The following is a 27,765-nucleotide window of genomic DNA, read 5'->3' as shown; positions in this document are numbered from 1 at the left end:
GACCCATCTCATATTCTCACCATCCAGGGAAGGACACCACATGGTGGGAGAGCATGCACAGGGGACCAGATGGAGCCACCAGGCCCAGGGAAAGCTGGCTTTGTAGTAACAAGGGGGAGAGGTGCCCTGGTTTTCTGTAGGAGGATGGGATGGGTCGTTGGGACGTTCGTGAGGGCTGGGAGGGAGGTAAAGCCTGGCAGGTGAGAAGTGGGTAGGAGTGGCAGGTCTGGCTGATGGGGAACTGGCTGGGCACAGCACAACAGGGAACCAAGAGGCATTCGTTAGGAGGTGTGATAGTCCATTTCAAATGTCACCTTGACTGGCTTAAGGAATACCTAGTAAAGCACTCCAGAGCCTCCAGCCTATAGCTGGAAGCCAGAACTACAGAAGTCAGTCCCCTAACAAATGCCTCCCACCTGTCTGCTATCAGTGTGTCCTGTCAGTCTCTCCAGACCACCCTAATGAATATGGGGTGCATTTGGCCATGTCCACAAATGAGCTTAGTTCTTCAGGTTCTTTTCTCATTGTCCTTTTCTCTTAAAACCTGGCCTTCAAGGCAGCACTTGAACTTGGACATTCCTGACTCTTAAGAAATCTGGTTTCACCTAGATGCCCCACCACAGATGAATGGACCCAAAAATTGTGGTATCTATACACAATGGAATATTATGCAGCCATTAGAAATGACAAAATAATGGCATTTGCAGGGAAATGGATGGAGCTAGAAGGAATCATGTTGAGCGAGGTAAGCCAAGAACGAAGAGACAAACAGTACATGGTCTCCCTGATAAGTGGATGATGAATCCAAAATGTTAGGTGATATGACAAAACTAACAGGACTTAAGAAACAAAGAACTCCCACTCATCTGGTTGAACCACTACCAATATCCCCATGCTGCTGATCACATATATGGTATATAACATATGAGCACCGTTATATATTACAGACTGTGATAGACAATTTGCTCCAGGAAAGTTAGAATGAACTTGTGACTTTAAATGAGCATCATTATTCCACAATACTGTGAATTTCCGGAAATTAAGTAATCACTTAATCACAATCAAAAAAAAAAAAAAAAAGAACCTTGGGGAAGGGAGGGAGGGAGGGGATGGTAGGGGGAAAACAATGGAGGGGGTAACAATGTTCAAGAGGAAGTGTACTCATTACCCCACTCATGTAACTGTAACCCTCTGTATAGTATCTTTACAATAAAAAAATTAAAAAAAAAAAAAAAAAAAAGAAATCTGGTTTCAAGCCGGGCGCTGGTGTCTCATGCCTGTAATCTTAGCTACTCAGGAGACTGAGACCTGAGGATCATGATTGAAACCAACCCTGGACAGGAAAGTCCAAGACTCTTTATCTCCAGTAAACCACTCAGAAAACTGGAAGTGGCACCGTGGCTCAAGAGGTAGAGTGCTCACCTTGAGCTGAAGAGCTGAGGGACAGCACCCAGGCCCAGAGTTCAGCCCCACCGACAAAAAAAAAAAAAAGAAAAAGAAAAAGAAAAGAAAAAAAGAAAGAAATCTGGTTTCAGTCCTGATTCTAGAGACTTCTGAGGAGCAAGCTGCGTTTCCATCCCCTCCCTCCAGACCTCTTAGGAAGGGCCATCAGCCTTACGTGATCAGAGGGCTTCAATGAAGAGGCTGCCAGTTCACTATTCAAATATTCATCAAATATTAATGGGTCATCTCTTCTGGGTGAAGTGCACCCCAGTGCACCTGGCCTGCCCAGGCTCTCAGAAGCATGTGTCTTGATCATGTTCTCTGGTCTCCTAGTAACCAAAAGCCAATCAGCTTCAGGACAGAGGCAATTCTTTCCTTGATCACTGTGACCAGCCACCTCCCAAGCTTCTGCCTATGCAGCAGTTTGGGCCACTGAAAGCAACTTGTCCTTAAGGACAACCCAAAACCCTTTTCCTATCAACCTACACTCCAGCAAGATGAGCCCGTCCCTCACATTTGCTGAGTTGACCAACATTGCTGTTCCCAAGTATGGAGTGGTGAACTTCAGGGCCCTGCATCTCGTGCTCCAGGGCATCTTGAAACACCTTCATTTGGACGAGCTTAAGAAGGACCTCTCCGGGGAAGAGGATTTCCTCGAGACCTCAGAGATGCCTGCACCCAAGGAAGTTGCTGCTCAGCCCATCTTTCCATCCTTAAAGCAGCCTGACAACTCTGATCCTGTGTTGAGCCGCATTAACAAGCTAGAGAGTCAGCTGTCCATCCTGAAGACCCTGCCCTCCACCATCCACCTCCTAGAGAGCAGCACAGGGGACAAGCGGCCCATGGTGGACCTGTGGCATTTCCTCAAGCTCCAGAAGAAGACGGAGTGCAACGAGGAGGCCATAGTAAAGGTAACACGGGCTTCCAGAAGCCTCCAAACCCCACTGCTTCCCTCTTCTAACACATGGTGTGTGATTTACACAAAACACCCAGAATAGGTAAATGCAGAGACCCAGGTCTAGGTTTCCCTGGGCCTGAGGAGAGGGTAATAAGGAATGATGAGTGTGGGATTTCTTGTTGAGGTAATGAACAGATTCTGAGCTAAATAGAGGTGATAGATGCATAACTCTATTGATGTGCTAAACACCACTGAACTGTGCCCTTGAAAACATCCAACTGTGTGTTACATGATACTCACCTCCATTAAAAAAAAAATGTTGAGGTGGCACTGTTGTAATCATGGTGACCAGGTGCTCTCAGCCTACTGGAAGAGACAGATGGACAAAGCATGGGAATACAAAGCCATGAGAAGTAGCCATGTAGAGGGAGGAGGGTGCAGTGTCCCCATTGCGAAGGCCAGGAAAGTGACTCTCCTTAACTCACTAGATGTCCAGCAGCTAATCATGGGCGGAGCTGGGGGCAGAGCTAAGCCCTCTGGTTGAGAGCTGCTCACCTACCTGGCATGCAGTTAGTGTGGACAAATAACCAGTGTATGTCAGGAAAGTTGCCAGTCTTATCTCCAATTAACCACCAAAAAGCCAGAAGTGGAGCCCTGGATCAAATGCTAGAGAACTAGCCTTGAGAAAAAAAATGCCAAGGAACAGTGCTGTGGCCTTGAGTTCAAGCCCCAGGACTGGCACAAAAAAAAAAACCACACTGAATGGCAGTGCACACCAAGTACCTGGCACAGAACCTGACACCTCCAGGTACCCTACCTAGGCTGGCTGTTAGAAGCACAGAAACATGTGGATTGCAGTCTCAGCAAGTCAGCTGGCCCTAGTATCCTGGAGGAACACCAGGGCCTGAGCCTGGGGCAGGTAGGGGGAGCGGGATCCCATTGTGCCAAGGCTAAGAGGTACAGACATTTTAGGGAGGAACCTGGGGCCTCATGGAGAACTCAGGACAGGGCCATGGCCTGTGAGATTCCACGTATGTGGAGTGTCCAGCAGAGCCTATCTGTAGAGCCAACTCAGGTTCTTCATTTTCTGAGATGAAGAATGGGAGGGAGGGACTGGTCAGGGAACCAGGATCTTTCAGGGGAGTGAAATCACTGCTAGACAGGGCTGATGCTTGGCACCAAACACCGTGGAATAGTACTTTTGTGCATGCGTGCGTGTATGTGCACAAGTCTAGGGCTTGAACATGACCTGGGTGCTGTTTTCTGAGCTTCCTTTGCTCAGATTCTATTATTTTATCCACAGCCCCACTTCTAGCTTTATTTTTTTAAAAAGAGATATTTATTTATTTATTGTCATTCATGGGGCCTGAATTGTGGGCCTGGACACTGTCCCTCAGCTCTTCAGCTTGAGGCTAGTGCTCTACCACTTGAGCCACAATGCCACTTCTGGCTCTTTCTGCTTATGTGGAGCTGAAGAATCCAACCTGGGGCTTTTTTTTTTTTTTTTTTGGATAGTTAATTGGACATAAGAATCTCACAGGCTTTCCTGCCTATGATGGCTTTGAATTGTGAGCCAAAGATCTCAGCCTCTTGAATAGCTATATTACAGATTGTGAGCCACTGGTGCCTGGCTTTATGTCCCTATTTTTATCTATGTTTTATGGAACAAAACACAAAGACTGGCAATAGAACAAAGAAAAAAATCCTCCAATTTTATGCTATGGAAAAGACAATACTTTTTTTTTTTAATTTTTTTTTGGGTCCGGTCGTGGGGCCTGAACTCTGGGCCTGGGCACTATCCCTCAGCTCTTCAGCTCAAGGCTAGCGCTCTACCACCTGAACCACAGTGCCACTTCCAGCTTTTTTTCTTTTTGCTTATGTGGTGCTGAGGAAGCAAACCCAGGGCCTCAGGCATGCAAGGCAAGCACTCTACTACTGAGCCACCTTCCCAGCCCCAAGACAATACTTTTTAAATTTTTTTTTATTTTTTTATTTTTTTAATTTATTTTTGTCGGTTGTGGGGCTTGAACTCTGAGCTTGGGCACTGTCCCTGCGCTCTTCAGCGCTAGGCGAGTGCTCTACCGCTTGAGCCACAGCACCACTTCCGGTTTTCTAGTGGTTTTATTGGAGATAAGAATCTCACGGACTTTCCTGCCCAGGCTAGCTTTGAACCGTGATCCTCAGATCTCAGCCTCCTGAGTAGCTAGGATTACAGGCGTGGGCCACTGGCGCCCGGCCAATACTTTTTTTAAACACTGGAGTTTGAATTCAGGGCTTCACACTTGATAGGCGCTCTACCTGCTTGATGCATGTCTCCAGCCCAAGACATGCTTTAGATTCAAAGACACTGAGAAGTAGAAAGCAAAGATACTCCATATACACAGGAATAGAACAGGGTTGGTGTGGCTCCACACCAGACAACATAGACAGTGCTGCCGGAGACAAGGCTGCAGGAGATGGTGGCAGCCTCGCAGGTTGGACAGACAGAAGGCACTGATGTCTGCTATGCCAGCCCCTTATGGCAGCCTACCCCCAGCCTGCAAATGGAGAGTGAGTAAAGGGTTACAGAATTTTCTAATTGCCCTAAGCAGTTGAACAAGGTCACCCACCCAGCTCCTGAGAGGGCTTCATGGACAGGTTCAGACCTGGCTCCTACAGCCCTCAAAGGACTGTTGGTACAGATAAGGAATATCCCTTCCGTTAAGAGAATGATGCCTGCTTCCAACTTGATTTAGGTTGCCTAGGGTTACCACAATGACCCATTGAAGCGGGTTGCTATGGTAGCTAGTGCTAGAATGGTGCAAGCTGCTTTGCTAAGTGTCTGCACCCAGCAGCCAGTGAGGCTGGCGGGCCATATGCCATGTCAGTCCTGATGATTGCCTCGATTGCCCCGTCCACCCCCCATTCTGGGCTGGGTGGGTTAGGGGCCTCTGCTACCCTTGTCAAATGCCCCTCAAGGGGGATATAGAAGGGAGTCTGAAGCCTGCCGACCCCCTGCACCCATCCCAGAAAGAGTGAATGCTGCCCCTTGGTGGGCTTGAGGCTTGGGAAGATCTACAGATGTGTACCAGGGACCTGTCTCTTGGTCAGGACACCATCAAATTTGGGGCATGGGCCCAACCACATGTCACAGATAAGAAGGGCTGGATTCCAGAACTCAGTCTCAGCACTATTGATAGTTTGTGTCAGATAATTCTTCAAGGCTCAGGGCTGGTCTGTGCACTACAGGATGTTGAGTCTCCCTCTCTAGCTAGTATGAACTAGAAGCATCCCCTAATTGTACAAATAAAAAATGTCCCCAGGGGCTGGGAAGGTGGCTCAGTGGTAGAGCGCTTGCCTTGCATGCATGAGGCCCTGGGTTCGATTCCTCAGCACCACATAAGAAAAAAGAAAAAAGCCAGAAGTGGCACTGTGGCTCAAGTGGTAGAGCCCTAGCCTTGAGCTGAAGAGCTGAGGGACAGTGCCCAGGCCCAGAGTTCAGGCCCCACGACCAGACCCCCCCAAAAAATATGTCCCCAGGCTTTGGCAGGTGCTGGATTAGACATTGACAAAGACTTTTGGACTAGAAAATCTGGGCTCTGCTGGGCATGGTGTTGCATGCTTATGATCCTAGCATTTAGGAGGCCGGGCAGGAGGGTAGCATGTTTGAAACCAGCCTGGGCTAGTACATAGCAAACACCAGAGAGAGGGGCTGGGTACCTGTGGTTCATGCTTTATAATCCTAGCTACTCCAGAGGCTGAGGTCTGAAGCTAGCGGTTTGAAGCCAATCCAGGCAGGAAAGTCGGTGAGACTCTTATCTACAAATTAACCACCATAAAAACTGAAAATGGAGCTCTGGCTAAAGTTGTAGAGCTCTAGCCAAGGGGGTGGGGAAGGGGGGGGGAAACCTCAGGGGCAGCACCCAAGCCCTGAGTTCAACCCCAGGACCAGCACAGAAAAGAAAAGAGAGCATGCAGAAGCAGGAGAAGGGGTGGGGGGCAAGGTAGGGTAAGGAAAAAAGGAAGAAAGAAAAGAAAAAAAAAGGAAAGGAGAAAAGAAGAGAGGGAGGAAAAACAAAAAAACAACCTGAGCTCCCATGGGCCATCTGATCCCTACAGCCTCCTGCCAAGCAAGGACCTTCCCATGCTTCCCACGCGGCCCTGCACACTTGCTCCCCCTAGTGACAGTTTCCAGCATTCAAGATTCCACATCTCTCTGTGAAGCTACCCTTCGGTCTGCAAGGTTGAACCCTTAGTTAGGTTTTCTCCCCTGTAGTGATAATGCTGAGCAGCATCACAGGCTGCAATTGGGGGAGGGAGAGAAGACATGGAGAATGATGGCACTATTAATAATTTTGTTCTGCCTACCAGTTGTTGTTTTTTTTAATTGAGCAATCTGCCTGACATCGGTGGCTCACGCCTGTAATCCTAGCTACTCAGGAGGCTGAGATCTGAGGATCATGATTCAAAGCCAGCCCAAGCAGGAAAGTCCATGAGACTTGAATGAACCACAAGAAAACCAGAAGTGGTGCTGTAACTCAAGCAGTAGAGCACTGGCCTCGAGCTGAAATGCTCAGGGACAGCGCCCAGGTCCAGAGTTCAAGCCCTGTGACCTACAAAGCAACAACAACAAAAAAAAAAAAAAAAAAAAAAAACCTTGAGGAATCTGGGCTTAGACCTGTTCTTTTTATTTCAAAACTCCCTCCTCTTGGCAGTTGGAGATCAGCTGAGGCAAACATTTGGGTTCCCCTCCCCATCTCACTCAATAGCTGGTCATGGTGGGTAACATCTCCTAGCTAAACAGGAAGTGTTAGAGCCGGGCGCTGGTGGCTCACGCCTGTAATCCTAGCTACTCAGGAGGCTGAGATCTGAAGATCACTGTTCAAAGCCAGCCCGGGCAGGAAAGTCCATAAGACTCTTATCTCCAATAAAACCACTAGAAAACCGGAAGTGGTGCGTGGCTCAAGCGGTAGAGTGCTCACCTTGAGCTGAAGAGCACAGGGACAGCCCCAAGCCCAGAGTTCAAGCCCCACAACCAACCAAAAAATGTTTTAAAAAAACCAACTTCCCCCCTCATTTTAATCCCTCTACAACCAAAACAGCACTCTGGGCTTGGGCGCTGTCCCTCAGCTCTTCAGCTCAAGGCGAGCACTCTACCACTTGAACTACAGTGCCACTTCTGGTTTTCTGGTGGTTTATTGGAGATAGGAGTCTCACAGTCTCTCCTGCCCGGGCTGGCTTTGAACCGAGATCTCAGCCTCCTGAGTAGCTAGGATTACAGGCGTGCGCCACCAGCGCCCGGCTCCCTGAGATTTTTTTGTTCGAGGCTAGTACTCTACCACTGAGCCACACTTTCACATCTGGATTTTTTATGGTTAATTGGAGATAAGAGTTTCACAGAGGGGCTGGAAAGGTGGCTCAGTGATAGAGCGTTTGCCTTGCATGCATGAGGCCCTGGGTTCAATTCCTCAGCATCACATAAGCAGAAAAAGCCAGAAGTGGCGTAATGGCTCAAGTGGTAGAGTGCTAGCCTTGAACTACGGGACAGCGCCCAGGCCCAGAGTATTGGCCCCACAACCGACCAAAAAAAAAAAAAAAAGTTTCACAGACTCACAGACTTTCCTGCCCAGGCTGACTTTGAACTACAACCCACAGATCCTAGCCTCCTGAGTAGCTAGGATTACTGATATGAGCCATCAGTGCCCAACTCCAGCTCATATTTTCACAATTGTATCTATTGTCCTTGCATCATTTGTAAAGATGGTCTTGTTGCCTGTGTTTAGACTGTAGACTTCTGGGTTTATTTCTAGACTTTCCACTCTATGACACTCTGTGCTAGTACCATTCTGTATTTTTTTGTAAGTTGTGGGGCTTGAACTCAGGGCTTGGGCACTGTCCCTGAGTCTCTTTGTGCTCAAAGCTAGCACTCATATGATCCACAGCACCACTTCCCATTTTTGAGTGGTTAATTGGAGATGAGTCTCATGGATTGCCGGGTGCTGGTGGCTCACGCCTATAATCCTAGCTACTCAGGAGGCTGAGATCTGAGGATTGAGGTTCAAAGCCAGCCCTGGCAGGAAAGTCTGTGAAACTCTTTTTTTTTTTTTTTTTTTTTTTTTGCCAGTCATGGTGCCTGAACCCTGGGCCTGGGCACTGTCCCTCAGCTCTTCAGCTCAAGGCTAGCGCTCTACCACTTGAGCCACAGCACCACTTCCAGCTTTTTCTGCTTATGTGGTGCTGAGGAATTGAACCCAGGGCCTCATGCATGCAAGGCAAGCACTCTACCACTGAGCCACCTTCCCAGCCTGTGAAACTCTTATCTCTGATAAACCACCAGAAAACCAGAAGTGGTGCTGTAGTTCAAGTGGTAGAATGCTAGCCTTGAGCGCTCAGGCCCAGAGTTCAAGCCCCACGACTGACCAAAAAAAAAAAAAAAGAAAGAAAGAAAGAAAGAAGGAAGGAAGGAAGGAAGGAAGAAAAGAAAAAGAAAAGAGTCTCACGAGGACTTTTCTGTCCAGGCTGGCTTTGTCAGCCTCCTGAGTAGCTAGGATTACAGGCATGAGCCATAAGTGCTGCCAGGTTCCACAGTATGGATGGAAACTAGGGCTTTGTACATGTTAGCAACACAGACTTACTGTGTTACAGCAGTCCTGCTACTCTGTTTCCATTTCCATTGTCCTGAGTTAGGTTTCAAAGATGGATGTATGATCTCATATATTGTTTTGTTTCCTAGCTTCCTCCCTTCTTCCCTCCCTCCTTCCTGTCTTTCCTTGCTCCTTTCCTTCCTTTCTTACCCAGAGCCTCCTGAGACTTGAGCACCCATTGTTTTGAATATCATTTGCTGGTCTCTGAGTATATTCCAGCCTAAACCTTGAAAGAACCAACAGAAGTCCTAGGATGATGGCTGTCATCAGAAAGCTTCGACACCAGCTACACCCATTTCACAGTCTTGTTTCCCCCTCAGGCGATGCAGACTGTGCAGGATTTGCTCACTGAACTCCATCAGTTCAAGGATACTGTTGAGTCATTCATGAAGGACATGGACATGCTGAGGGATATATTTGAGAAGGTAGCCACCTCCCCAATATCCTCCACACTGTCCATGCTGATCAGACCTCTGATGGTTGGTACAATAAGGAAAAACTAGGAGATGTAGCCATGGGGAAAGAGAAAGGGGCTGAGCTAGCCCAGCCACTTGGCACCTGTCCTGGTTAGCTCTCTGTAGCCATGCTTTACTCCTTGTTCTACCGTGTTGTGACATCAAGTGGTAAGTGGCAGAAACCCAGTTCATTGTGACCTAGGAAAAAATAACAAAACTTACTGTGTCATTTACTGAAAAGTCTAGGGATGCCTTCAGGTACACTTAACTCTAGTACTCACAAACATGGAAGTCTCTCAGTGGTGCCTTCCTCCAGGTTGGCCTCATCTCAGTCTGGTACTCAGTAGTCTCAACAACTGCAGGCTTCGGTTGCACCAACCTAACAGAAAGAGGACATCTTTCCTCTAGTAGAAAACTCTGTGCACACTAAAAAGCAGGATAAGGGGCTGGGAAGGTAGCTCAGTGGTAGAGTGCTTGCCTTGCATGCCTGAGGCCCTGGGTTCGATTCCTCAGCACCACATAAGCAAAAAGAAAAAAGCCAGAAGTGGAGCTGTGGCTCAAGTGGTAGAGCACTAGCCTTGAGCTGAAGAGCTGAGGGACAGCGCCCAGGCCCAGAGTTCAGGACCCACGACCGGACCCAAAAAAATAAATAAAAAGCAGGATAAACCCAACATGGGTACATGGACCAGCTCCACCTGCACCCCTGCCTTTCGTGACGTGGAAGACACAATCCCAGAAGCCTGAGGCAACTGCCCCCAGTCCATAGCCCGCAAGTCCAAACTGGAGTTAGAAAGCAGATCTCTATACCCCAGATATATATAGGTATATATATCTATATAGATATATATAGCAGATATCTCTTTATATGTACATATAAATATAGATATACCTTGCAGCCAAGGTTTAGCTACTTTTGAACTTTAGTCTTGGCGCAGACAGCGCCCTTTAGAGCCATGAAACACTAAAAACGATCCATGAACAAATCTATGCAAGAAACAATGCTTTCTTATTGGAGTCTTTTTCTTTCTTTCTTTTTTTTTTTTTCTCTTTTGCCTATTCATGATTTTGAGAAGTCCTACAGTACAAAACTCAAATATTTTAGCCCAGGATTTCCCAAACTTATATATCTGGAACCCTTTGTTTAGTTTTCCTTTTCCATCCCTGGGAAAGAAACTCCCTTCTCCTTTCTCAAGCTTAGTCACCAAGTGCTGTAGGAAAAGCAGCGGTGCTGGGATCAGAACCTGTATCCTCAGCTTATTCGGCTCATTTGACAGATTCGCCCGGAAAAAGTAGATGTCATCTCTGAAGGCTTAAAAATGCAGACCCGGAGGACAAGTGCCCTGCAGCGGGAAGTGGTGAGGGCTGTGGGCCCCATCCTTCCACTCTGGGTTCAGGGGAACTGGGAGGGACAGGGTGAGGACAGGGTCTGGAAAGGTTGCTTTGTAAATGTTGGGGGTGTTGTGGACCACAGCTGCCCCTGAGCAGGAATGGGGCCACATGAATGGTGTCACACACACCCCCAGGACTCATACCTGTATACCCCATCCCTGCTGCACAGGTTACCATCCAGAACAAGATTCAGAACATCCCCAAAGCTGAGGACGTGGTGCTGTGGAGTAGCCTTCATGAGGCCATGTTCACTGGGGTGAGAGGAAGAGGAAGAGGAGGAGGGGGAAAGGGAAGGGGAGCCAGCCCAACTTCCTTGCCCCTATTTTTTCTGCAGGTACTTGTTCAACCAAGGAGTGAGCAGACTGGTGAGCCGTTGCGAGAGGCCACCTTTGCCCAGAGCCAGGACCTAAAGGATGGTGTCCAACGCCCTACCTCCGGACAATATGCTGACACAAAAGCCCAGTTAGAGCCTGTGCATGTGGTTCTACCCAGTGGTGTGGGAAAGCTAGACCAGACCCAGGTCCTGCCTGGGACTGGGCCTGGACCTGGGCCTGGGCCTGGGCCTGGGCCTGCACAGCCACCTCAGTCTTGGCCTACACCTGGGGTTGCATTGTCTTGGATTGGGCCTGGGCTGGGGCCCGGGCCCAGGCCTGAGCTGGGGCCCGGGCCCAGGCCTGGGCCCAGGCCGTGGCCTGTGCCCCAGACTGGGCTGTGGCCTGTGCCCCAGACCGGGCTGTGGCCTGGGCCCCAGACCGGGCTGTGGCCTGGGCCCCAGACTGGGCCTGGGCCTGCGCCTGCGCCACGTCCTGGGCCTGGGACTGGGCCCCAGCCTGGGACTGCGCCTGGGCCTGCGCCGCGTCCTGGGCCTGGGACTGGGCCTGGGCCCCAACCTGGGACTGCGCCTGGGCCTGGGACTGCGCCTGGGCCTGCGCCGCGTCCTGGGCCTGGGACTGGGCCTGGGCCCCAACCTGGGACTGCGCCTGGGCCTGGGACTGGGCCTGTGTCCCAACCTGGGACTGCGCCTGGGCCCAGGCCTGCGCCGCGTCCTGGGCCTGGGCCTGGGCCTGTGCCCCAGCCTGGGACTGTGCCTGGGCCTGCACCGCGTCCTGGGCCTGGGCCTGGGCCTGCACCCCGGCCTGTGCCTGCAACTGGGCTTGTACTATCTAGGGTTGGGCCTGGGCCTGGGCCTGGGCCTGGGCCTGGGCCCGGGCCTGGGCCTGGGCCTAGACCTGCACCTGGGCCCGGGCCCGGGCCTGGGCCTAGACCTGCACCTGGGGCTGGGCCTGGGGCTGGGCCTGGGCCTCGGCCTGCACCACCACCTTGGCCTGCACCTGGGCTTGTAGTATCTAGGCCTGGGCCTGGACTTGCACATGAACTTGGGCCTGGACTTGCACCTGGGCTTGGGCCTGGACTTGCAACTGAGCTTGGGCCTGGACTTGCAACTGGGCTTGGGCCTGGATTTGCACCTGGGCTTGGGCCTGGGTCTGGGCCTGGGCCCCCTCCTGAGTCTTGGCCTGTACCTGGGCTTGCACTGTCTTGGCATGGGCCTGGGCCTGTGCCCCCACCTGAGTTTTGGCCTGCACCTGGGCTTGCACTGTCTAGGATTGAGCCTGGGACTGGGACTGGACCTGGACCTGGACCTGAGACTAGGACTGGGCCTGCACCTGCACCTGTGACCCCACCTGAGACTTGGCTTACACCTGGTCTTGCACTGTCTTGGCTTGGGCCTGGGACTGGACCTGGACCTGGGACTGGGCCTGTGCCCCTGCCTGAGTTTTGGCCTGCAACTGGGTTTGCACTGTCTAGGATTGGGCCTGGGACTGGACCTGGACCTGGGCCTCGGCCTGGGCCCCTGCCTGAGTCTTGGCCTACAACTGGGTTTGCATTACCTAGGGTTGGGCCTGGACTTGAACCTGGACCTGGACCTGGACCTGGGCTTGTGCCTGGGCTTGGGCCTCAACCTGTGCCCCCGCCTGAGTCTTGGCCTGCAACTAGGTTTGCACTACCTAGGGTTGGGCCTGGACCTGGACCTGGATCTGGACCTGGACCTGGGACTGGACCTGGACCTGGACCTGGGCCCCCACCTGAGTCTTGGCCTGCAACTGGGTTTGCACTGCCTAGGGTTGGGCCTGGACCTGGACTTGGACCTGGGACTGGACATGGGCCTGGGCCCCCACCTGAGTCTTGGCCTGCAACTGGGTTTGCACTGCCTAGGGTTGGGCCTGGACCTGGACTTGGACCTGGGACTGGACCTGGACCTGGACTTGGACCTGGGACTGGACATGGGCCTGGACCTGAGCCTGGACCTGGACCTGGGCCCCCACCTGAGTCTTGGCCTGCAACTGGGTTTGCACTGCCTAGGGTTGGGCCTGGACCTGGACCTGGACCTGGACTTGGACCTGGGACTGGACCTGGACCTGGACCTGAGCCTGGACCTGGGACTGGACCTGGACCTGGACCTAGGCCTGGGCCCCCACCTGAGTCTTGGCCTGCAACTGGGTTTACACTGCCTGGGGTTGGGCCTGGACCTGAACTTGGACTTGGACCTGGATCTGGGACTGGGCCTGGGCCCCCACCTGAGTCTTGGCCTACACCTGAACTTGCACTGTCTTGGTTTGGGCCTGGGCCTGTACCTGCACCTAGGACTGAGACAGGGCTGGAAGCTGAGGCCATGCTTGCACCAGAGCCTGGTACAACACCAGGTTTAGTGCCAGCATCTTGGCCTACACCTGGCCCTGCCCCAGACAGTTGGCCCTTCTTGGACTTGCCTGCCCCAGGTCCATCAGTCTCCAGGCAGCCTCTTCCCAGGCAGTTATTCTCGGCCATACCGCCATCCAGGGAGGTAGGATACTCGTGGCCTAGTCCACTGAAGCCACACCAGTCTCACAGGATGGCGGCCCGCCAGCTCCCATCTGTTGAAGAAATAGAGGGTGAATATTCCTACCCCCAACCTCAGGGAACCTCTGAGGAGACCCCCACACGTGGAACCCAGGTGGATGAGCTTTCTGAAACACGGGGTAAGCATCTTGGCTCCACCTTCAAACGAGCCAAGACCACTGCCAGCTTGGCCGCCGCCACGGCAGCAGCCTATGCAGCTGCAGCCACTTCAGCAGCCAGGGAAGCGAAGGCTGCCGCCAAGGCACTCAAGGATGCCTCTGCCACTAAACCGACTACCACAGAGCTATCTGAGCCCTCAGGAGGCTTTTCAGATAGTCTGGCCACAGGGCCTTCCCCTGTGACTACTTTCTCCATGGTCATAGATGAGGCGGAAGAGCAAGAAGAATCGCACCCATACTTCGTCAAATCCTCCCCATTGTACACTTCGCCTAGCCTAGCCAGGCCAACCCTTTCCCAGTCCATGATTCTTGGCATTCAAGCTGTGAGCCCTGAAGACAAGAAGAAGGCTGTCCAGTACTCCTTTGGCCACATTGCCCAAATGCCTGTCTCACAGGACTCCCTGAAAGCAGAGTTCGCCAAGCTCTCAGCCAACCTGAAACAGAGCTTGACTCATCTAGGTAGGCCCACCCTGGCCCTAAGAAGGGCAGCAGCCACGCGCTTTCTTTTTTTTTTTTTTGGATCCGGTCGTGGGGCCTGAACTCTGGGCCTGGGCGCTGTCCCTCAGCTCTTCAGCTCAAGGCTAGTGCTCTACCACTTGAGCCACAGCGCCACTTCCGGCTTTTTTTTTCTTTTTGCTTATGTGGTGCTGAGGAATCGAACCCAGGGCCTCAGGCATGCAAGGCAAGCGCTCTACCACTGAGCCACCTTCCCAGCCCCAACCACTCGCTTTCTTTAGTTGGCTCCCCTCGCAGAATCACTAATCAGTCACTAGGGATTTGTTCTTTGGGCTTCAGCACTAGCCTTTTACTAGTCTATTCTGGGAACAGTGCAGTCTCTTGGGGAGAGGGGCTCTTTGGGTCTCTAGCTGGCAATTGATTGTACACTGGTGGCTCCTACCTGTAATCCTAGCTATTCAGGAGGCTGAGATCTGAGGATCACGGGACTAGATTTTCATTTTTAGTTAGAGCTTCTATGAACCTAACATTAGCTGCCTGGCCCAAAGCTGAGAGTGTGTCTGTGGGACAGGGCTGCCTCCATACTGCTCCCACTGTCTCTAATCTCATGACCAGCAGTAGGAGCTCTAGCCAGTCATCTTCCTCCTCACCCCCAACAGCCAAGCTGTCCTTTGCGTGCTTTGCTTTTAGTTAAAGTAAAAGACACCTCCAGGTTTGAGACCATGATGGAATCACTTGAGGAGAAGTTTAAGAACCTCCAGAAATCCAGGCTCCAGGTGAGTGTCTCAGACAGAAAAGAGCTTTTGAGAAGATGATGAGATGAACTGGGGGGCAGAGAGCTGGCTCCCCAGACCCCGGCCCTCATCCACCCTGCAGCTGGAGGGAGGGCTGGGGTAGTACGTGGATGGAGGGCAGCTACAGCAGGCAGAAGCCATCTGCTTGCTGCAGGGAGTGTGTGGGTGAGTGAGTAGGTGGGTGGCAGGCAACACAATTTCTTCCAACAAACACCTCAGGTGCTTTGTCTGGTAGCAAATTGGCGTGTGTGGGCCCCTTCTAGCCATGGCAGAGGCTGAAGCAGAGGCTTCAGATGCCTGTGTCTCCCCTCATCTAGGAAGAAGAACTTGAGAGAATTTGGGGTACCCAAATAGACACAATGAAGAGTCAATACATGGTGCTGGACCGGGCGATAGGAAGGCTCCAGAATCGCCTAGAAGACTTCAAGGTTGGAAGGTTGGGGGACCAGGGAAGGACAGGCAAGGGAGAGTTCTTCCTTGGGAATGCATAGAAGGGATGTGCAGAAGGCTGCAGAGCCAAAGGACACTTTTTGTTTGTTTGTTTGTTTTGGCTGGTTGTGGGGCTTGAACTCGGGGCCTGGGCACTGTCCTTGGGCTTTTTTGCTCAAGGCTAGCATCCTGCTACCTGGAGCCACAGCACCACTCCTGGTTTTCTAGTGGTTCATTTGTCACAAGAGTCTCACAGACTTTCTTGCCCTAGCTGGCTTCGAACCACAATCCTCAGATCTCAGCCTCCTGAATAGCTAGGATTACAGGCTTCAGAGGATATCTTATAGTGTATAAATTACACTTCAATTAAAAACAACACATGCATAAGACAGGGTCTCAACAGTATCTGTCCTCAGCCTCCATGTCACTCGTTCCTAGAAGGGCTGAGTTACACCTGCTAAAGGAATCACTGAATGAGGTTAGGGGTTAGAGACATGGCTCCATTGGTAGGGCACTAGCCAATGGGCAAAGTGTCAGAGACCAGGTAGGAGTCCCAGTCTTTGAACAAAAAAAATAATTAAGAGGGTTTCCTGTACCAGCAGTTACCTTCTTAACATTTGACCTAAACTCAGTCATTTTTGGGAAGCAAGACCCTTCCTTGAGTTCTCAGTATTTCTGGGCCTTTCTAGAACAGCAGGCTCACTAGCATGATAAACCTGAAGGTAGATATAGAGTGCTGACCCTGGATCTACTCAACTGGAGACCAGATATGAAGGGAGCTAGCCACTTGGAAGAAAAAGGGGGGCGTGGGAGGCCCCCCACTAAGCAGGCTAGCTGCTGTTGCTGCTCTAGGAGAGTCTGGTAAAGTGGAGAGGAAGCAGTGCTAAGGGGAAGCAAGGTTTCCCCTACGCTTGGCCACCACGCGTCAGCAGACAGCAGTTCTCACTGGGACCCCAGGGCAGACTGGAGTTGAACTGGCCCTGTGATTACATCAGGGCAGGAGACTCCCTCTCCAGGGCTGCAGAATGTCTTACCTGCCTTTGCTCTGTGCTTAGTCTTTTCAGACTCAGATCGACAGGCTGACTCAAGAGAAGGTGGATAAAATCACAATGGAGCAAGAGCTGAAAGAAGTGAGTAAGCAGAGGTCTTTGGCCTCTTGTTCCCCCCTGGTCCCAACCCCAGCTCTCTACTTGGACAGAGCCAGCCAAAGAACCTTCCAGAATGCTCTCAGCCTCTACTCAGACTGGAAGGCCAGAGAAGCTTCTTAAAAGTTGTCCTGTTTTCTCCTCTTTTCAGCAACTCAGGTTAGTGACAGTGTTACCTATACTTAAAAAGACAGATGTCTTTTCTTCATCACAGGAAAACCTTGGTTAGATCCAGAGTTGAGTTTAAGCCAGCATAGACCCCAAGGGTTCTAAACAAGACAAGAAAAAAGAAAAAAAAAAAAAAGCTGGACGCCTGTAATCCTAGCTACTCTGAGATCTGAAGATTGAAGTTCAAAGCCAGCCCAGTCAGGAAAGGCCATGACACTCTTATCTTCAATAAACCATTCAGAAAACTGGAAATGTTGCTGTGGCTCAAGTGGTAGAGCACTAGCCTTGAGTTGAAGAGCTCAGGGACAGCGCCCAGGCCCAGAATTCAAGCCCCATGACCAACTAAAAAAAAAAAAAAAAATGCTAACCAAAGGGATGGAACATTGTTCAGCATCTCCTGCCCCACCTCCATCCCCACCCAGCACTGTCCCCTGTGCTCCCTGTCTCCCTAGAAAGCTGAAAAAAGTGCTCTGGCAAGCAAGGCAAACAGGACTGATCTGGACCTAATAGCCACGGAGATGAATGAGATGGTTCAGAGCGTGCTTTTCAAGCTGTCAACTCATGAAGCGGACTGGAAGAAGGCGCTGAAGCAAGTCAAGAAGGACCTGGCCACCAAAGTGAGCACCTCTGTGTTAGCACTTGCTGCTGAATACAAACGACTCCAGAACTTAGCAGTCTTTAATAGCAGATGTTCAGAGTTTTTTTTTTTTGGGGGGGGTGGTGAGGCTTGAACTCTGGGCCTGGGCGCTGTCCTCAACTCTTCAGTTCAAGGCTAGTGCTGTATCACTTAAGCCACAGCGCCACTTCTGCTCTTCTGGTGGTTTATTAGAGTCTCACAGACTTCCCTGCCCAGGCTTGCTTTGAATCGCGATCCTCAGATCTGAGCCTCTTGAGTAGCTAGATGTGCCTGGCTAGATGTGCAGTTTTAAGGAGTAAGAATTTGAGAGCAAAAACCAGGAGCCAGTGGCTCACACCTATAACCCTAGCTACTCAGGAGGCTGAAATCTGAGGATCTCACTTTGAAGCCAGCCCAGACAAAAAAGCCCCAGTGAGACTCATATTTCCATTAACCACTTAAAAACCGTAAGTGCTAGCCTTGAGCAAAAGAGCTAAAGGATAGCACCCAGGCCCTGAGTTCAAGCCCAATGACCAACCAAAAAATACATATAGTAATAATTTGAGAGCTAAAAACAAAAATAAGACAAAAAGAATTGAGAGCAATTTAGCTTGGTAGCATAGGATCTTCCCATGAGGTTACAACAAATGTGACATCTGGTATCGTATCTGAAGGCTTGCCTGGGGGAGGGGGTGGAGGAGTGTCTTCTAAGATGGTGCCCGTGTCTGTAGGCAGGATGCTTCGGGTCCTCATCCCACTGCTGCCGCCTCAAGGCTGCCTGAGTGCTCCCACAACATGGCAGCCAGTGACCAACACAGCAGGAAGAACTTGTCATGTCTCCTGTGACTTAGCCAAGGGAACAGTGGCATTTTATTTGAAAAGGTGTCAGACATAGTAAAAAAAAAATAGAAATACTCAGATAATGTATCCACATGCATTCACCCCCAGATCTAATAACCAGTAATATGTTGCCATATTTGCTTTACAATTTTCGATGGTTGTGGCATGTGTGTGTGCACCAGACCTCATGCTTCAGCTCAGGTCCTGGGCTCTGTTTCTGACCTTTTTGCTCAAGGCTAGTGCTGGTGTCTTACATGCTAGGTGTGGATGGCTCACACCTATAATCCTAGCTACTCAAGAGGATGAAATCTGAATATCTCAGTTCAAAGCCAGCCTAGGTAGGAAAGTTTAAAACTACCAACAGAATCAAGAAGTAGAGTTGTGGCTTGGCAGTTCACTAACCTTGAGCAAAAATGCTCAGGAACAGTGCTCAGGCCCTGAGTTCAAGCCTCAGAACTGCCACTAATGAAAGAGGGGGGGTGGGGAGGGAGAGGAAGAGGGGGAGAGGGAGAGAGGGAGGGAGAGAGAGGGAGGGAGAGAGAGAGATTGATTTTCCTGCCTGGACTTTGAAGCACAATCCTCAGATCTCAGCCTCCTGAGTAGCTAGGATTACAGGCGTGAGCCACTGTGCCCAGCTCAATTTTTTTTTTTTTGAGGTACAATCTCACTATGTAGCCCTGGCTGGAGGTTGCTGTGTATCCCAGGCAAGCCTCAAACCCACAATTCACCTGCCTTAATCTCCTAAATTCTAGGATTAGACACGTGTGTGTGGGGGGGGTACTAGGGCTTGAACTCAGGGCCTCAGGCCTCACATGCTTTTTCACTCAAGGTTGGCATTCTACCACTTGAGCCACATAGTATGTGACATCCTTCATATGAAATTTCTAGAACAAGTAAATCCAGGCAGAGAGTAGATTATGGCTGCTAGGGACTAGGAGGAAATGGGGGTGATTGGTCAAGCGTACGGGCCTTCTTCCGAGAGGGAAGCAAATGTCCTGTAGTTGAGGTGGTTGCACAGGTTCATGAGCATAGGAAAAGCAAATGAACTTTGCATACAGACTCTACATGAACCTGTGTCAAAGGTACCCATGTCCGGAGCACGGAGAGCCTCTACCACTGCAGTTAAGCAATAGATTTGGAGGCAGCAGCTAATAGCATTTTTTCCCGTGGCCGCTGGGAGGCTCACCTTCCAGCTTCCCTGGTCCAAGAACACGCATGGGGAGCAAAGTCTTAACCCGGGCTGGAGCCTTCCCCTCAACAGGGCATCTCCATATTCTCTCTGGAGCTGCAGGTGGCTGGGTGAGCATTCCTTGATGAGCTTGTCTTCTCTTTGCTCTGGTTGGCAGCTGGTCTCCAACGACCTGGAGGGGATAAAGAAAGAAATACAGGAGTTGTGGCACGTGGTTCTCAAGCTGGTGGTGGACAGCCTTCGGTTCGACCCCGACCGTGCTGCCGGCTTTAGGAAGTGAGGGCTGCTGCCTGGGGACGGGGCAGAGCGGGGCGGGGCCGGGGCGCGAGGGTAGGGGTGGGAGGGGGCTCCCCTGCCATGTGGTCTCCAGCCTTAAATGCTGCAAATGAAGAAACTGAGGCTCACAGAGGGATGTGGGGGACCACACAGTGGGAGTGGCTCTGGAGCCTAGGACCTCGGAACTCTGCCCAGACAGCTGCCCCAGGGCCCCAGGAAAGCCTGGCATGGAGGACCATGTCTGATGTCTGGGGTGGGAGGGAGCCACAGGTGTGCTGACCCCCCTCCTTCTGTCCCCAAGCCAAGGATGGGGAGAGCAGGGAGGGACCCTGCAGCTCTCCCAGCCCCCACCCTAGCCCCTGGGGACAGCTGACCACCCACCGTGTCCTCTAGGAAGCTGTTTGAGCGGGTGAAGTGCATCTCCTGCGATCGGCCTGTGACCATGATGACCAGCCCGTGAGTACGGCGCCAAGGCCCTCCGCCGCCAGGGGGCGCCCGCAGAGCCACCAGTGGCTGAGCTTGCTCTCTGCTTTTTTTCGATGGTGTTGGAGTTGGTGATCCTGGGGCTTGAAATTGGGCCTGGGCGCTGTTCCTGAGCTTTTCTGCTCAAGTCTAGTGGTGTTCTTTGAGCCACAGCGCCACTTCTGGTTTTCTGGTTGTTGACTGGAGATAAGAGTCTCACAGACTTCCCAGCTTGGGCTGGTTTTGACCTGTGATCCTCAGATCTCAGCCTCCTGAGAAACTAGGATTAGAGGAGTGACCTGGCTGCTTTGTGCTTTTGTGTTCTTTATGAGATGTTAGCGATCAGTATGTTCTAGTGTGGCTTAACTTGGATCTAGTGAAGGACATCACCTGGTCCTGTATACTTTGGCCTGTGTGCGTCTGTGTGTCAGGAAGAGTGGAGCAGCCCCGGCCTCTTCAAGGCTGCTCTGGTTTTGTTTTATTGGGCTTGAACTCAGGGCTTGGGTGCTGTCCTTCAGCTTTTTTGCTCAAGGTTGGCACTCTGCCACTTGAGCCATAGCTCTACTTCTGGCTTTTTGGTAGTTAATTAGAGAAGATTCTCACAGACTTTTTCTGCCCTGGCTGGCTTCAAACCATGATCCTCAGATCTCAGCCTCCTGTGAAACTAGGATTACAGGCATGAGCCACCATCACCTGCCTAGGTTTTACTTTTTTTTTTTTTTTTTTGACAGTTGTGGGGCTTGAACTCAGAGCCTGGGTGCTGTCCATGAACCTCTTTGTGCTCAAGGCTAGTGCTCTACCACTTGAGCCACAGCTCCACTTCCAGTTTTTTTGTGTGTGTGTGGTTAATTAGAGATAAGAATCTCACAGGACTTTTTCTGCCCAAGCTGGCTTCAAACCACTATCCTCAGATCTCAGCCTCTTGAGTTAGGTTTTACTTTTATAAGAACAGTTGCTTGTGTCTTAGCATGGGACTGTTCCAGTGAGAAGGTGGCATCTCGGTGTGGGGGGGCATTGTTGCACCTCCCTCCTCCTGCTGGGGCCGCAGCCCTGCCTCCCTGCTTTCCACAGGCAGCTGATCACCATCCGCAAAACTTCGAGGCTGCGGCCGGCCAGTGCCAATGGTTATGAGTACCTGGAGCAGCAGATGCTAAGGTGAGGACCACAGACGGAGAGGCCAGCATCTTCATCGGAGGTCTACCGCAGACCAAGAACTGCCCCAAAGCTTCCCAAAAGAATAGGCCTCCCGTTAAATCTCACAGCCCCTGCCAGCCCCGATGAACGTGGGTGAGGCCCTGGCTGTGGCTCTGTGCTAGACACCTTGGCATATCCCGCTTTGTGGAGTCCTTAAGGCTTCCCTTTGAGGTGTTTTCCATTATCATCCCATTTCACAGTTGGAGAAACTGAGCTCAGAGAGATTCTGTGACCCTGCCCCAGGTCGTGAGAAAGGTGACAACCAAACCTGCTGGTTTCCCCTCCTGCTGGCTTCTTGGGTCCCAGCCTCCACACTAACTAACCTCCTACCGTCCTATGGTCCCGTGGAGGGGCCGGGGCATCTCCAGATGAGCCTCTGCCCTATGCAGGGAACAGAAGTTGCAGTTGCAAGGCATGGACCCCCTGAGCACCCAGCAGGACTGGGGTGATGGGCCCCGAAACACCGCCACCAGGCAGAAGACATACAACATGACCACACTCTATCCTTACGGGGACCCGGAAGAGCTGGACTATGACTCTGTGAGTCTGACATCTGCGGGGCCCCATGCCCGGGCACAGGTGTCTATGGGTGTCGAGCTTGGGCTTCTGGACGGAAGCGCTAACCTGGGACCTGGGCCGTCCAACAGGCGGAGGTGGACATCCTGGGCGTGGATGGGATCCTTTATAGAGGCCGCATGACCCCCCCGACCGGGACTCAGCCACCCGCCGGGGAGAAGGAATTGACAGGTACGGGTGTGGGGGAGGGGGCGCTGAACCACCCTACGCACCTTTGCTGCCCTGGGCCTGGGTCTGTGCAGCGTGAGGGAGGCCCACGGCCTGTGCCTTCCCTGACTGGGGGGCCCCTCCACAGTTCCTCACTAAAATGTGGTCCCCTCAGGGGCCAGCAGGGAGCAAGAGACCTGTAAGCAAATACCTGAAAGGCAAGAATCCACGATGAATGATTGCTAGCTGACCTGAAGGGAGGTTCCAGTGAACAGGACCTGTGACGCGGTTGCTAGCCTAGGGAGTGGCAGTGGGCAAGTAATAGGCGAGTTGTGTCAGGGCGTCAGTCTGTGGGGAGGACTGGACAGCCGCCACGGTGCTTTTGAAGAGTGAGTGAAGAACAGTGAGTTCAAAGACCCTGTGGTAGGCGGAAACCAGGTACAGGAGGAGTGGGGCTGATGAAGAGGAGACACAGGCAATCCCGACCCCATGCCCTAGTGCCAGCCCAGCGGGAGCCCCTGACCTCTGTGCATTTATTCAGAACCAGTCACCAGCTTGCTATGGTGTCCAGGCTCACCGCCAGCTGGCTTCCACCTGGGACCCATCACTGGGCCTGCCCTACCAAAAGGGGTGCCTCTCCGCTCCCCTGTGGGTGCTTTCCCTCAGGAAGAAGGGTCTGACTGTGGCCACTGACAGCTGCCTTCCTGGTACACTAGATACACACGACCACGCCAGCTGCCACAGCCAGCTGCCACACAGCAGGGCCTCCGGCCGAGTAGTAGCAGCAACAGCAGTGTGGGGACTGGAGTCTAAATCAAGGTGTGGTTAGCACTGTGCTCCTCCTCCTGTCCCCTGGCAGTGGCACATCACCCCAGCTCTGCCTCGTCTTCTCCTCTGACGCCCACAAGCACACTTGTCATTGGCTTGAGGCTCAGTATAACCAGGGTAGCACCATTTCAGGATCCTTAATTATATCCACAGAGGCCTGCCTCCAAATAAGCCACGGGCCCCACCCTATTTCCAGGAGGGCGGGACGCCATGCCCCTGCCCTCTGCCGCTCCTGCCCTCTGCCCAGGCACCGTGTGGCTGCTCAGGACCCCACCTGCAGACCTGGGTTTAGGGATCACTGAGCAGCACAAAAACAGGGCTAATGTTTAATGACCCTGACCGTGCCAGGGCCTCCCCAGCTCCCTGCCCAAGAAGCCTGGTCTAGGGTCCCTTACACACAGAGAGAGGAGGAGATACCCTCAGCAGAGGGGCCAGAACTGCCATTACCCCCCCCACACACACCCAGAGAGGGGCTTCTCGTCCAGTGGGTCATGCTTTCCCAGACCCCACCCAGCCCACACAACTCCAGTACTAGAGACCCACTGGGGCTGTGACCCCAGAGAGGGAGGGGGGCAGGGAGGGAAGGAAAGGAATGTATCCGTTGGAAACCCGTCTGCGGGCAGAGCTCCTGATGAGCTCCTGCTGTCCTGCACTCATTTATTTTCATCCAAATTTTCATCCAAGACAGACTCAAGCAGTATGAACACCTAAGAGGGCCAGGCAGGGCCCCTCCCCCACTCAGCCCCGCCTCCAATGCCGGTGCCATCGGCCCCACCCTGTCCACGGTGCCAGTCCTTTGCCTGTCCCACAGGGGCCACCAAAGGCTCCTGTTTGACCAGCCTGTGACCTCCAGGTGCTGCTTGGCCTGCTCCCTGTGAGGGCAGGGCGAGAGGAAGGCAGGCTACAGGCTGCGTGGGGAGGGAGGCAGGAGGGAGAAGCACACCTCGGCCAGCTCAGCCCTCCTTACTAGCTGCAGGCAACTGCCTCAAATAAGCGTGAAACAGGTGGGCCCCACACACACACACACACACACACAAGATCACACACACACACACACACACACACACACACACACACACACACACACTCTCACAAGATCTCACACACACACACACACACACACACACACACAGCCGTCTAGAACTGCCTTGTATCCATTTCCTCTGCCTGCTGTCACCAACAGCAACCCAAGCTTAGTATCTTAGTTCCCGAGGTTGGAAGTCCAAAGCCGGTATCACTGAGCTCTGTGGGCCAAGTCCCTTCTAGAGGCTCGAGCGGAGAGCCTTTGCCTTTCAGCTTCTCCATCTTCAAAGCACATTGCTGTGGCTTGCGCTTGCATGGTCACAGGTGACTCTGACCCTCAGGAGGACATGTGATTACATGAACCCGCCCCCCACCCCAGGCTAACCCTCCATCTCAGGGTCCTTAACTCGGTACAGCCCCCTTTGTCCTGTAAGGTCCCACTTTGCTGGTCCTGGTATTGGGATGGTAGTAGGTAAATGTCAGGATGATTGTTGACCAGCTTCAGGGGGAGGTTTTGAGCTCAGAAGAGAGAGACAAACGGCACCGGTGGCTCACACCTGTAATCCTAGCTAGTTAGGATGATAAGTCTGAGGATTGTAGTTCCAAGTCAGCCTGAGCAGGACGGTCTCTATTTGGGCATGGGGGATGGGGAATGACTGCCTGCTTTGCCCTTGTAGTGGCTGTTATGTGACTTTTAGCTAAAAAATAAAAGGTGAAGCACTGAAAGATAGGAGTGGGGGATGTTATAGGGCCTACCCCAGCAGAAATATCTAAAGAATTCCCAGATAGCTGAGTATGGTGGTATACACCTGTAGTTCCCAGCAACTCATGAGGCTGAGGTGAGGGCGATAGCTTGAGTTCAAGGCCGGCCTGAAAACATAAGATCCTGTTACAAAAACAACAAACAAATGAAGCTGCAAAGAACCACTGGATGTTGCTTCAACCATGAAGCCCTGTCTGCTGATTGTCCCTCTTCTCCCTGGCCTGGAGATGCATCCTAGAGATGCTCTGGACTGGAACAGGAATGAACAGGGGGTCTCTACCCATAGGGCATGGGCAGAGTCAGGGGTGTGGAAGGTGGGCCTGGTAAACGCTGTGGTCCTCCCAGAGGGAAAAGTCAAGTGGGACTCAGGCTGCAGGGTGCTTCGCTCCAGGAGAACCAGCCTGCAACCTGTTGGTCTTTTTCTCTTAGCTGTGAAGATCCCATGTCCTCCGCGGGCTCAGACCCCAATTGACCGAGTGCGCCCCAGTGCCGTTCACCCCCGTGAGTACCCAGCACCCCAGCCTCCTGGCCCACTGGAGTCCTGGAAGCCTCTGCTGTCCACATCCTCCCCCTCCCACACTTCACCAGGGCCCCATCCAGCCATCCCGAGCTCGGCTTCACCCTGCCAGGGAACTTCCTGGCCCCAGGTACTATTCCAGAAGTGTGGCCAGGTGTCTTCCTTGAGGGTCCACCTGGCTGTAGGGTGGAGCTCACTTTCCTAGGTCCGAGGGCAGGGAGCTGTAGGAGCCGGTGGAAGGGGCTGCGTCCCTGAGCTCCCCTGATGTGCATTTCCGTGTACCAGGCCTTCAGGGGAACTTAGTTTTTACAGCACTCTTTTCCTTCTTGCCTCCTCTGACCCTTAGCCAATGGGGTGAGGGGCACTGGTAGTCATCCCAAAGAGAATGGCGCAGGTCACCAGGCTCAGCTCAGACTCCACACCCTCCAGACTCCATACCCAGCGCACCAATTGCACAGTCATATATCTTGGGTCACTACAAAGAAGTTTTGGGTGCTTGGGACCAGGAGAGGTGTGGTCACTAGCTGCTGTGGCCTATAAAACCTCTGTCTCTCCCGGCAGTGTCAGGAAGTGCTCTGAGAACACAGGAGATGGGTTTCTTCTTTCTGCTCCTTCCCCAGCCCCCAGCTTCCCAGGTTACCGCACAAGTGACAGCTCAACCTCCCGCCCTGTATCCACCATGATGGCTCGGCCACCATCACTGCTGCCACTGCTGCCGCTGGTGATCCCTCCCCGGGGAGAACCCCAGCAGGCCCCAGTGCCCCTCAGGCACCAGAAATCTGTGCCCCCGGAGCCCAGAACCAGCACGAAGTCTACCGAGGAGTCCATCAACTTGTAAGCTCCACCCTGTGCCTCCCCCAACAGGGTCCCCTCTTCTCCCTCGGTGGAACCCCAGGGCCCTGGCTGTAGGACAAGGGCCTGTACAGGGGACCCTCAAGTTACGCGTTTACCTCCCCTTTCCCCCTCCACAGTCCTCATCAGATACATTCATAGGCAACACAGTTCCAGAGTGAATTTTTTTTTGGGGGGGGGGTGGGGGGGTCTGGTCGTGGGGCCTGAACTCTGGGCCTGGGCTCTGTCCCTCAGCTCTTCAGCTCAAGGCTAGTGCTCTCACTTGAGCCACAGCACCACTTCCAGCTTTTTTCTTTTTGCTTATGTGGTGCTGAGGAATCGAACCCAGGGCCTCATGCATGCAAGGCAAGTGCTCTACCACTGAGCCATCTTCCCAGCCCCAGAGTGAACTTTTTAAGCCATCCCTTTCTCGAGCTGGTGCATATGGTGGTGCATGTCTGCAGTTCCAGCCCTTGGGAGGCTGAGGCGAGGTGTTCTCAAGTTCAAGTCCAGCCCGGACTACCTAGGGAGCCTCTGCCTTTAAAAACAAAAGCCCTCATTGGTATTCTGCTGAGATGATCCTCATCGGTGTTGCTGCAGCTCCGGCCATCTCTGCACGTCTTGTGTGGCCTATTTCTACTCGGTCCAGTTTTCCCACAGGCACCAAACTTCACTGTGTGCACACATTTCATTTCACATTGGTCTTTGCTGGCATTACGGTTAGGAACTGAAGTGTGTTCGTGTGCACCGTCTGCAGAGCCTCGCGGTTATCCCAGGGTGGCAGGGCCCCCTCCCCGCTGGCAGGGTCCCTGGCTCACAGGCCACATGCTTGGTGGCAGAAGAGCCAACTCTGAGCTCACTGCCTCAGAGCTCAGAGCGAAAGGCTTTCCCGTGGTCACCTCCCCGGGCCGATGACCTTCTGGAAGGCTTACCCGCCTCCCGGCCTGTCCCTCCCTCTGTTTATGGCCCTCCCCTCTCCTTTCCGTACTGCTGACAGTTCTGTTCCACTCCACAGACACAGACACAATGGCCCTGTGCTTGGGTGTGGGCAGTGAATCCCTGGTCTGAGTAGGAAGTTGGGGGCCAGTGGAGAGTGAGCAGGAGGGAGGGACTCAGGAGGATGAGGGGTAAAGGGCTCCCTGACGTGGGAGGCCACTAGTTAGTGCCCACCCAATGCCACTCACCTGAGGCCACCCCCAGCCTGACTCATCCTTTCTTTCTCCAAGGAATGGGTCCAAATGAGTCCCAGCTCTTCCTGACCCAGGCGTCTGACTCACCTCTCCAGCTCACTCGGGGGGACCCTGGCAGGGCAGTCTCAGACTCCAGCCTGTGTGCAGATGAGTATTCTTTGTAACTTCTGGCAAGAATAAAGTCTGCCTTCTTTCTGAGTGTAGTTGAGCAGCCTGGCTGGCTGCCCCTGGCAGAGGGGGTAGCCCTGGAGAAGCCCTGGTCTGTCCTCTGGCTGCCACCCTGAGCTCATCCTCCCCACACCCCCAGGCCCCAGCTGTACCCTCCAGTGCAGCCTGGGAGCTGCTGGGATGACACAGGGGCCGGGGTCTCTCTGCCTGCCCATCCTTGGCACAGGGGAGCTGAGGACTCCCCGCCCCCGCCCCCCCATCCTCACAGCTGGATGCTTTCACATCTGCC

General features: G+C 52.7%; 2 protein-coding genes across 3 annotated transcripts; both read left to right on the top strand.

Moving 5' to 3' along the window:
• Nucleotides 1-1,187: 1,187 nt before the first annotated feature.
• Nucleotides 1,188-13,289, top strand: LOC138814448 (elastin-like). Its single transcript, XM_070003340.1, has 8 exons — nt 1,188-2,354; nt 9,285-9,389; nt 10,694-10,774; nt 10,978-11,064; nt 11,143-11,420; nt 11,536-12,053; nt 12,152-13,170; nt 13,272-13,289. Exons 1-8 carry the CDS (start codon nt 1,941-1,943, stop codon nt 13,287-13,289), a joined length of 2,520 nt encoding a protein of 839 aa, XP_069859441.1. The 5' UTR covers nt 1,188-1,940.
• On the top strand, nt 13,203-27,501 carry LOC138814571 (uncharacterized protein C16orf96-like). Of its 2 annotated transcripts, none has more exons than XM_070003574.1 (13): nt 13,203-13,825; nt 15,011-15,096; nt 15,432-15,542; nt 16,599-16,673; nt 17,309-17,473; nt 19,659-19,777; nt 20,171-20,233; nt 21,311-21,394; nt 21,823-21,973; nt 22,081-22,180; nt 25,200-25,271; nt 25,908-26,121; nt 27,345-27,501. In XM_070003574.1, the coding sequence occupies exons 1-13, from the start codon at nt 13,480-13,482 to the stop codon at nt 27,358-27,360; spliced, it is 1,602 nt and encodes a 533-aa protein (XP_069859675.1). In that variant the 5' UTR covers nt 13,203-13,479; the 3' UTR covers nt 27,361-27,501. The 2 variants fall into 2 exon arrangements, with proteins under 2 accessions (XP_069859675.1, XP_069859673.1); XM_070003572.1 differs by having other exon boundaries at nt 13,203-14,323.
• The last annotated feature ends 264 nt before the right edge of the window (nt 27,502-27,765 follow it).

Source organism: Dipodomys merriami, unplaced genomic scaffold, assembly GCF_024711535.1.
Source record: "Dipodomys merriami isolate MVZ:Mamm:240054 unplaced genomic scaffold, mDipMer1.0.p SCAF_60, whole genome shotgun sequence".
NCBI classification, from domain to species: domain Eukaryota; kingdom Metazoa; phylum Chordata; class Mammalia; order Rodentia; family Heteromyidae; genus Dipodomys; species Dipodomys merriami.
This window is presented reverse-complemented; position numbering and strand designations above follow the sequence as displayed.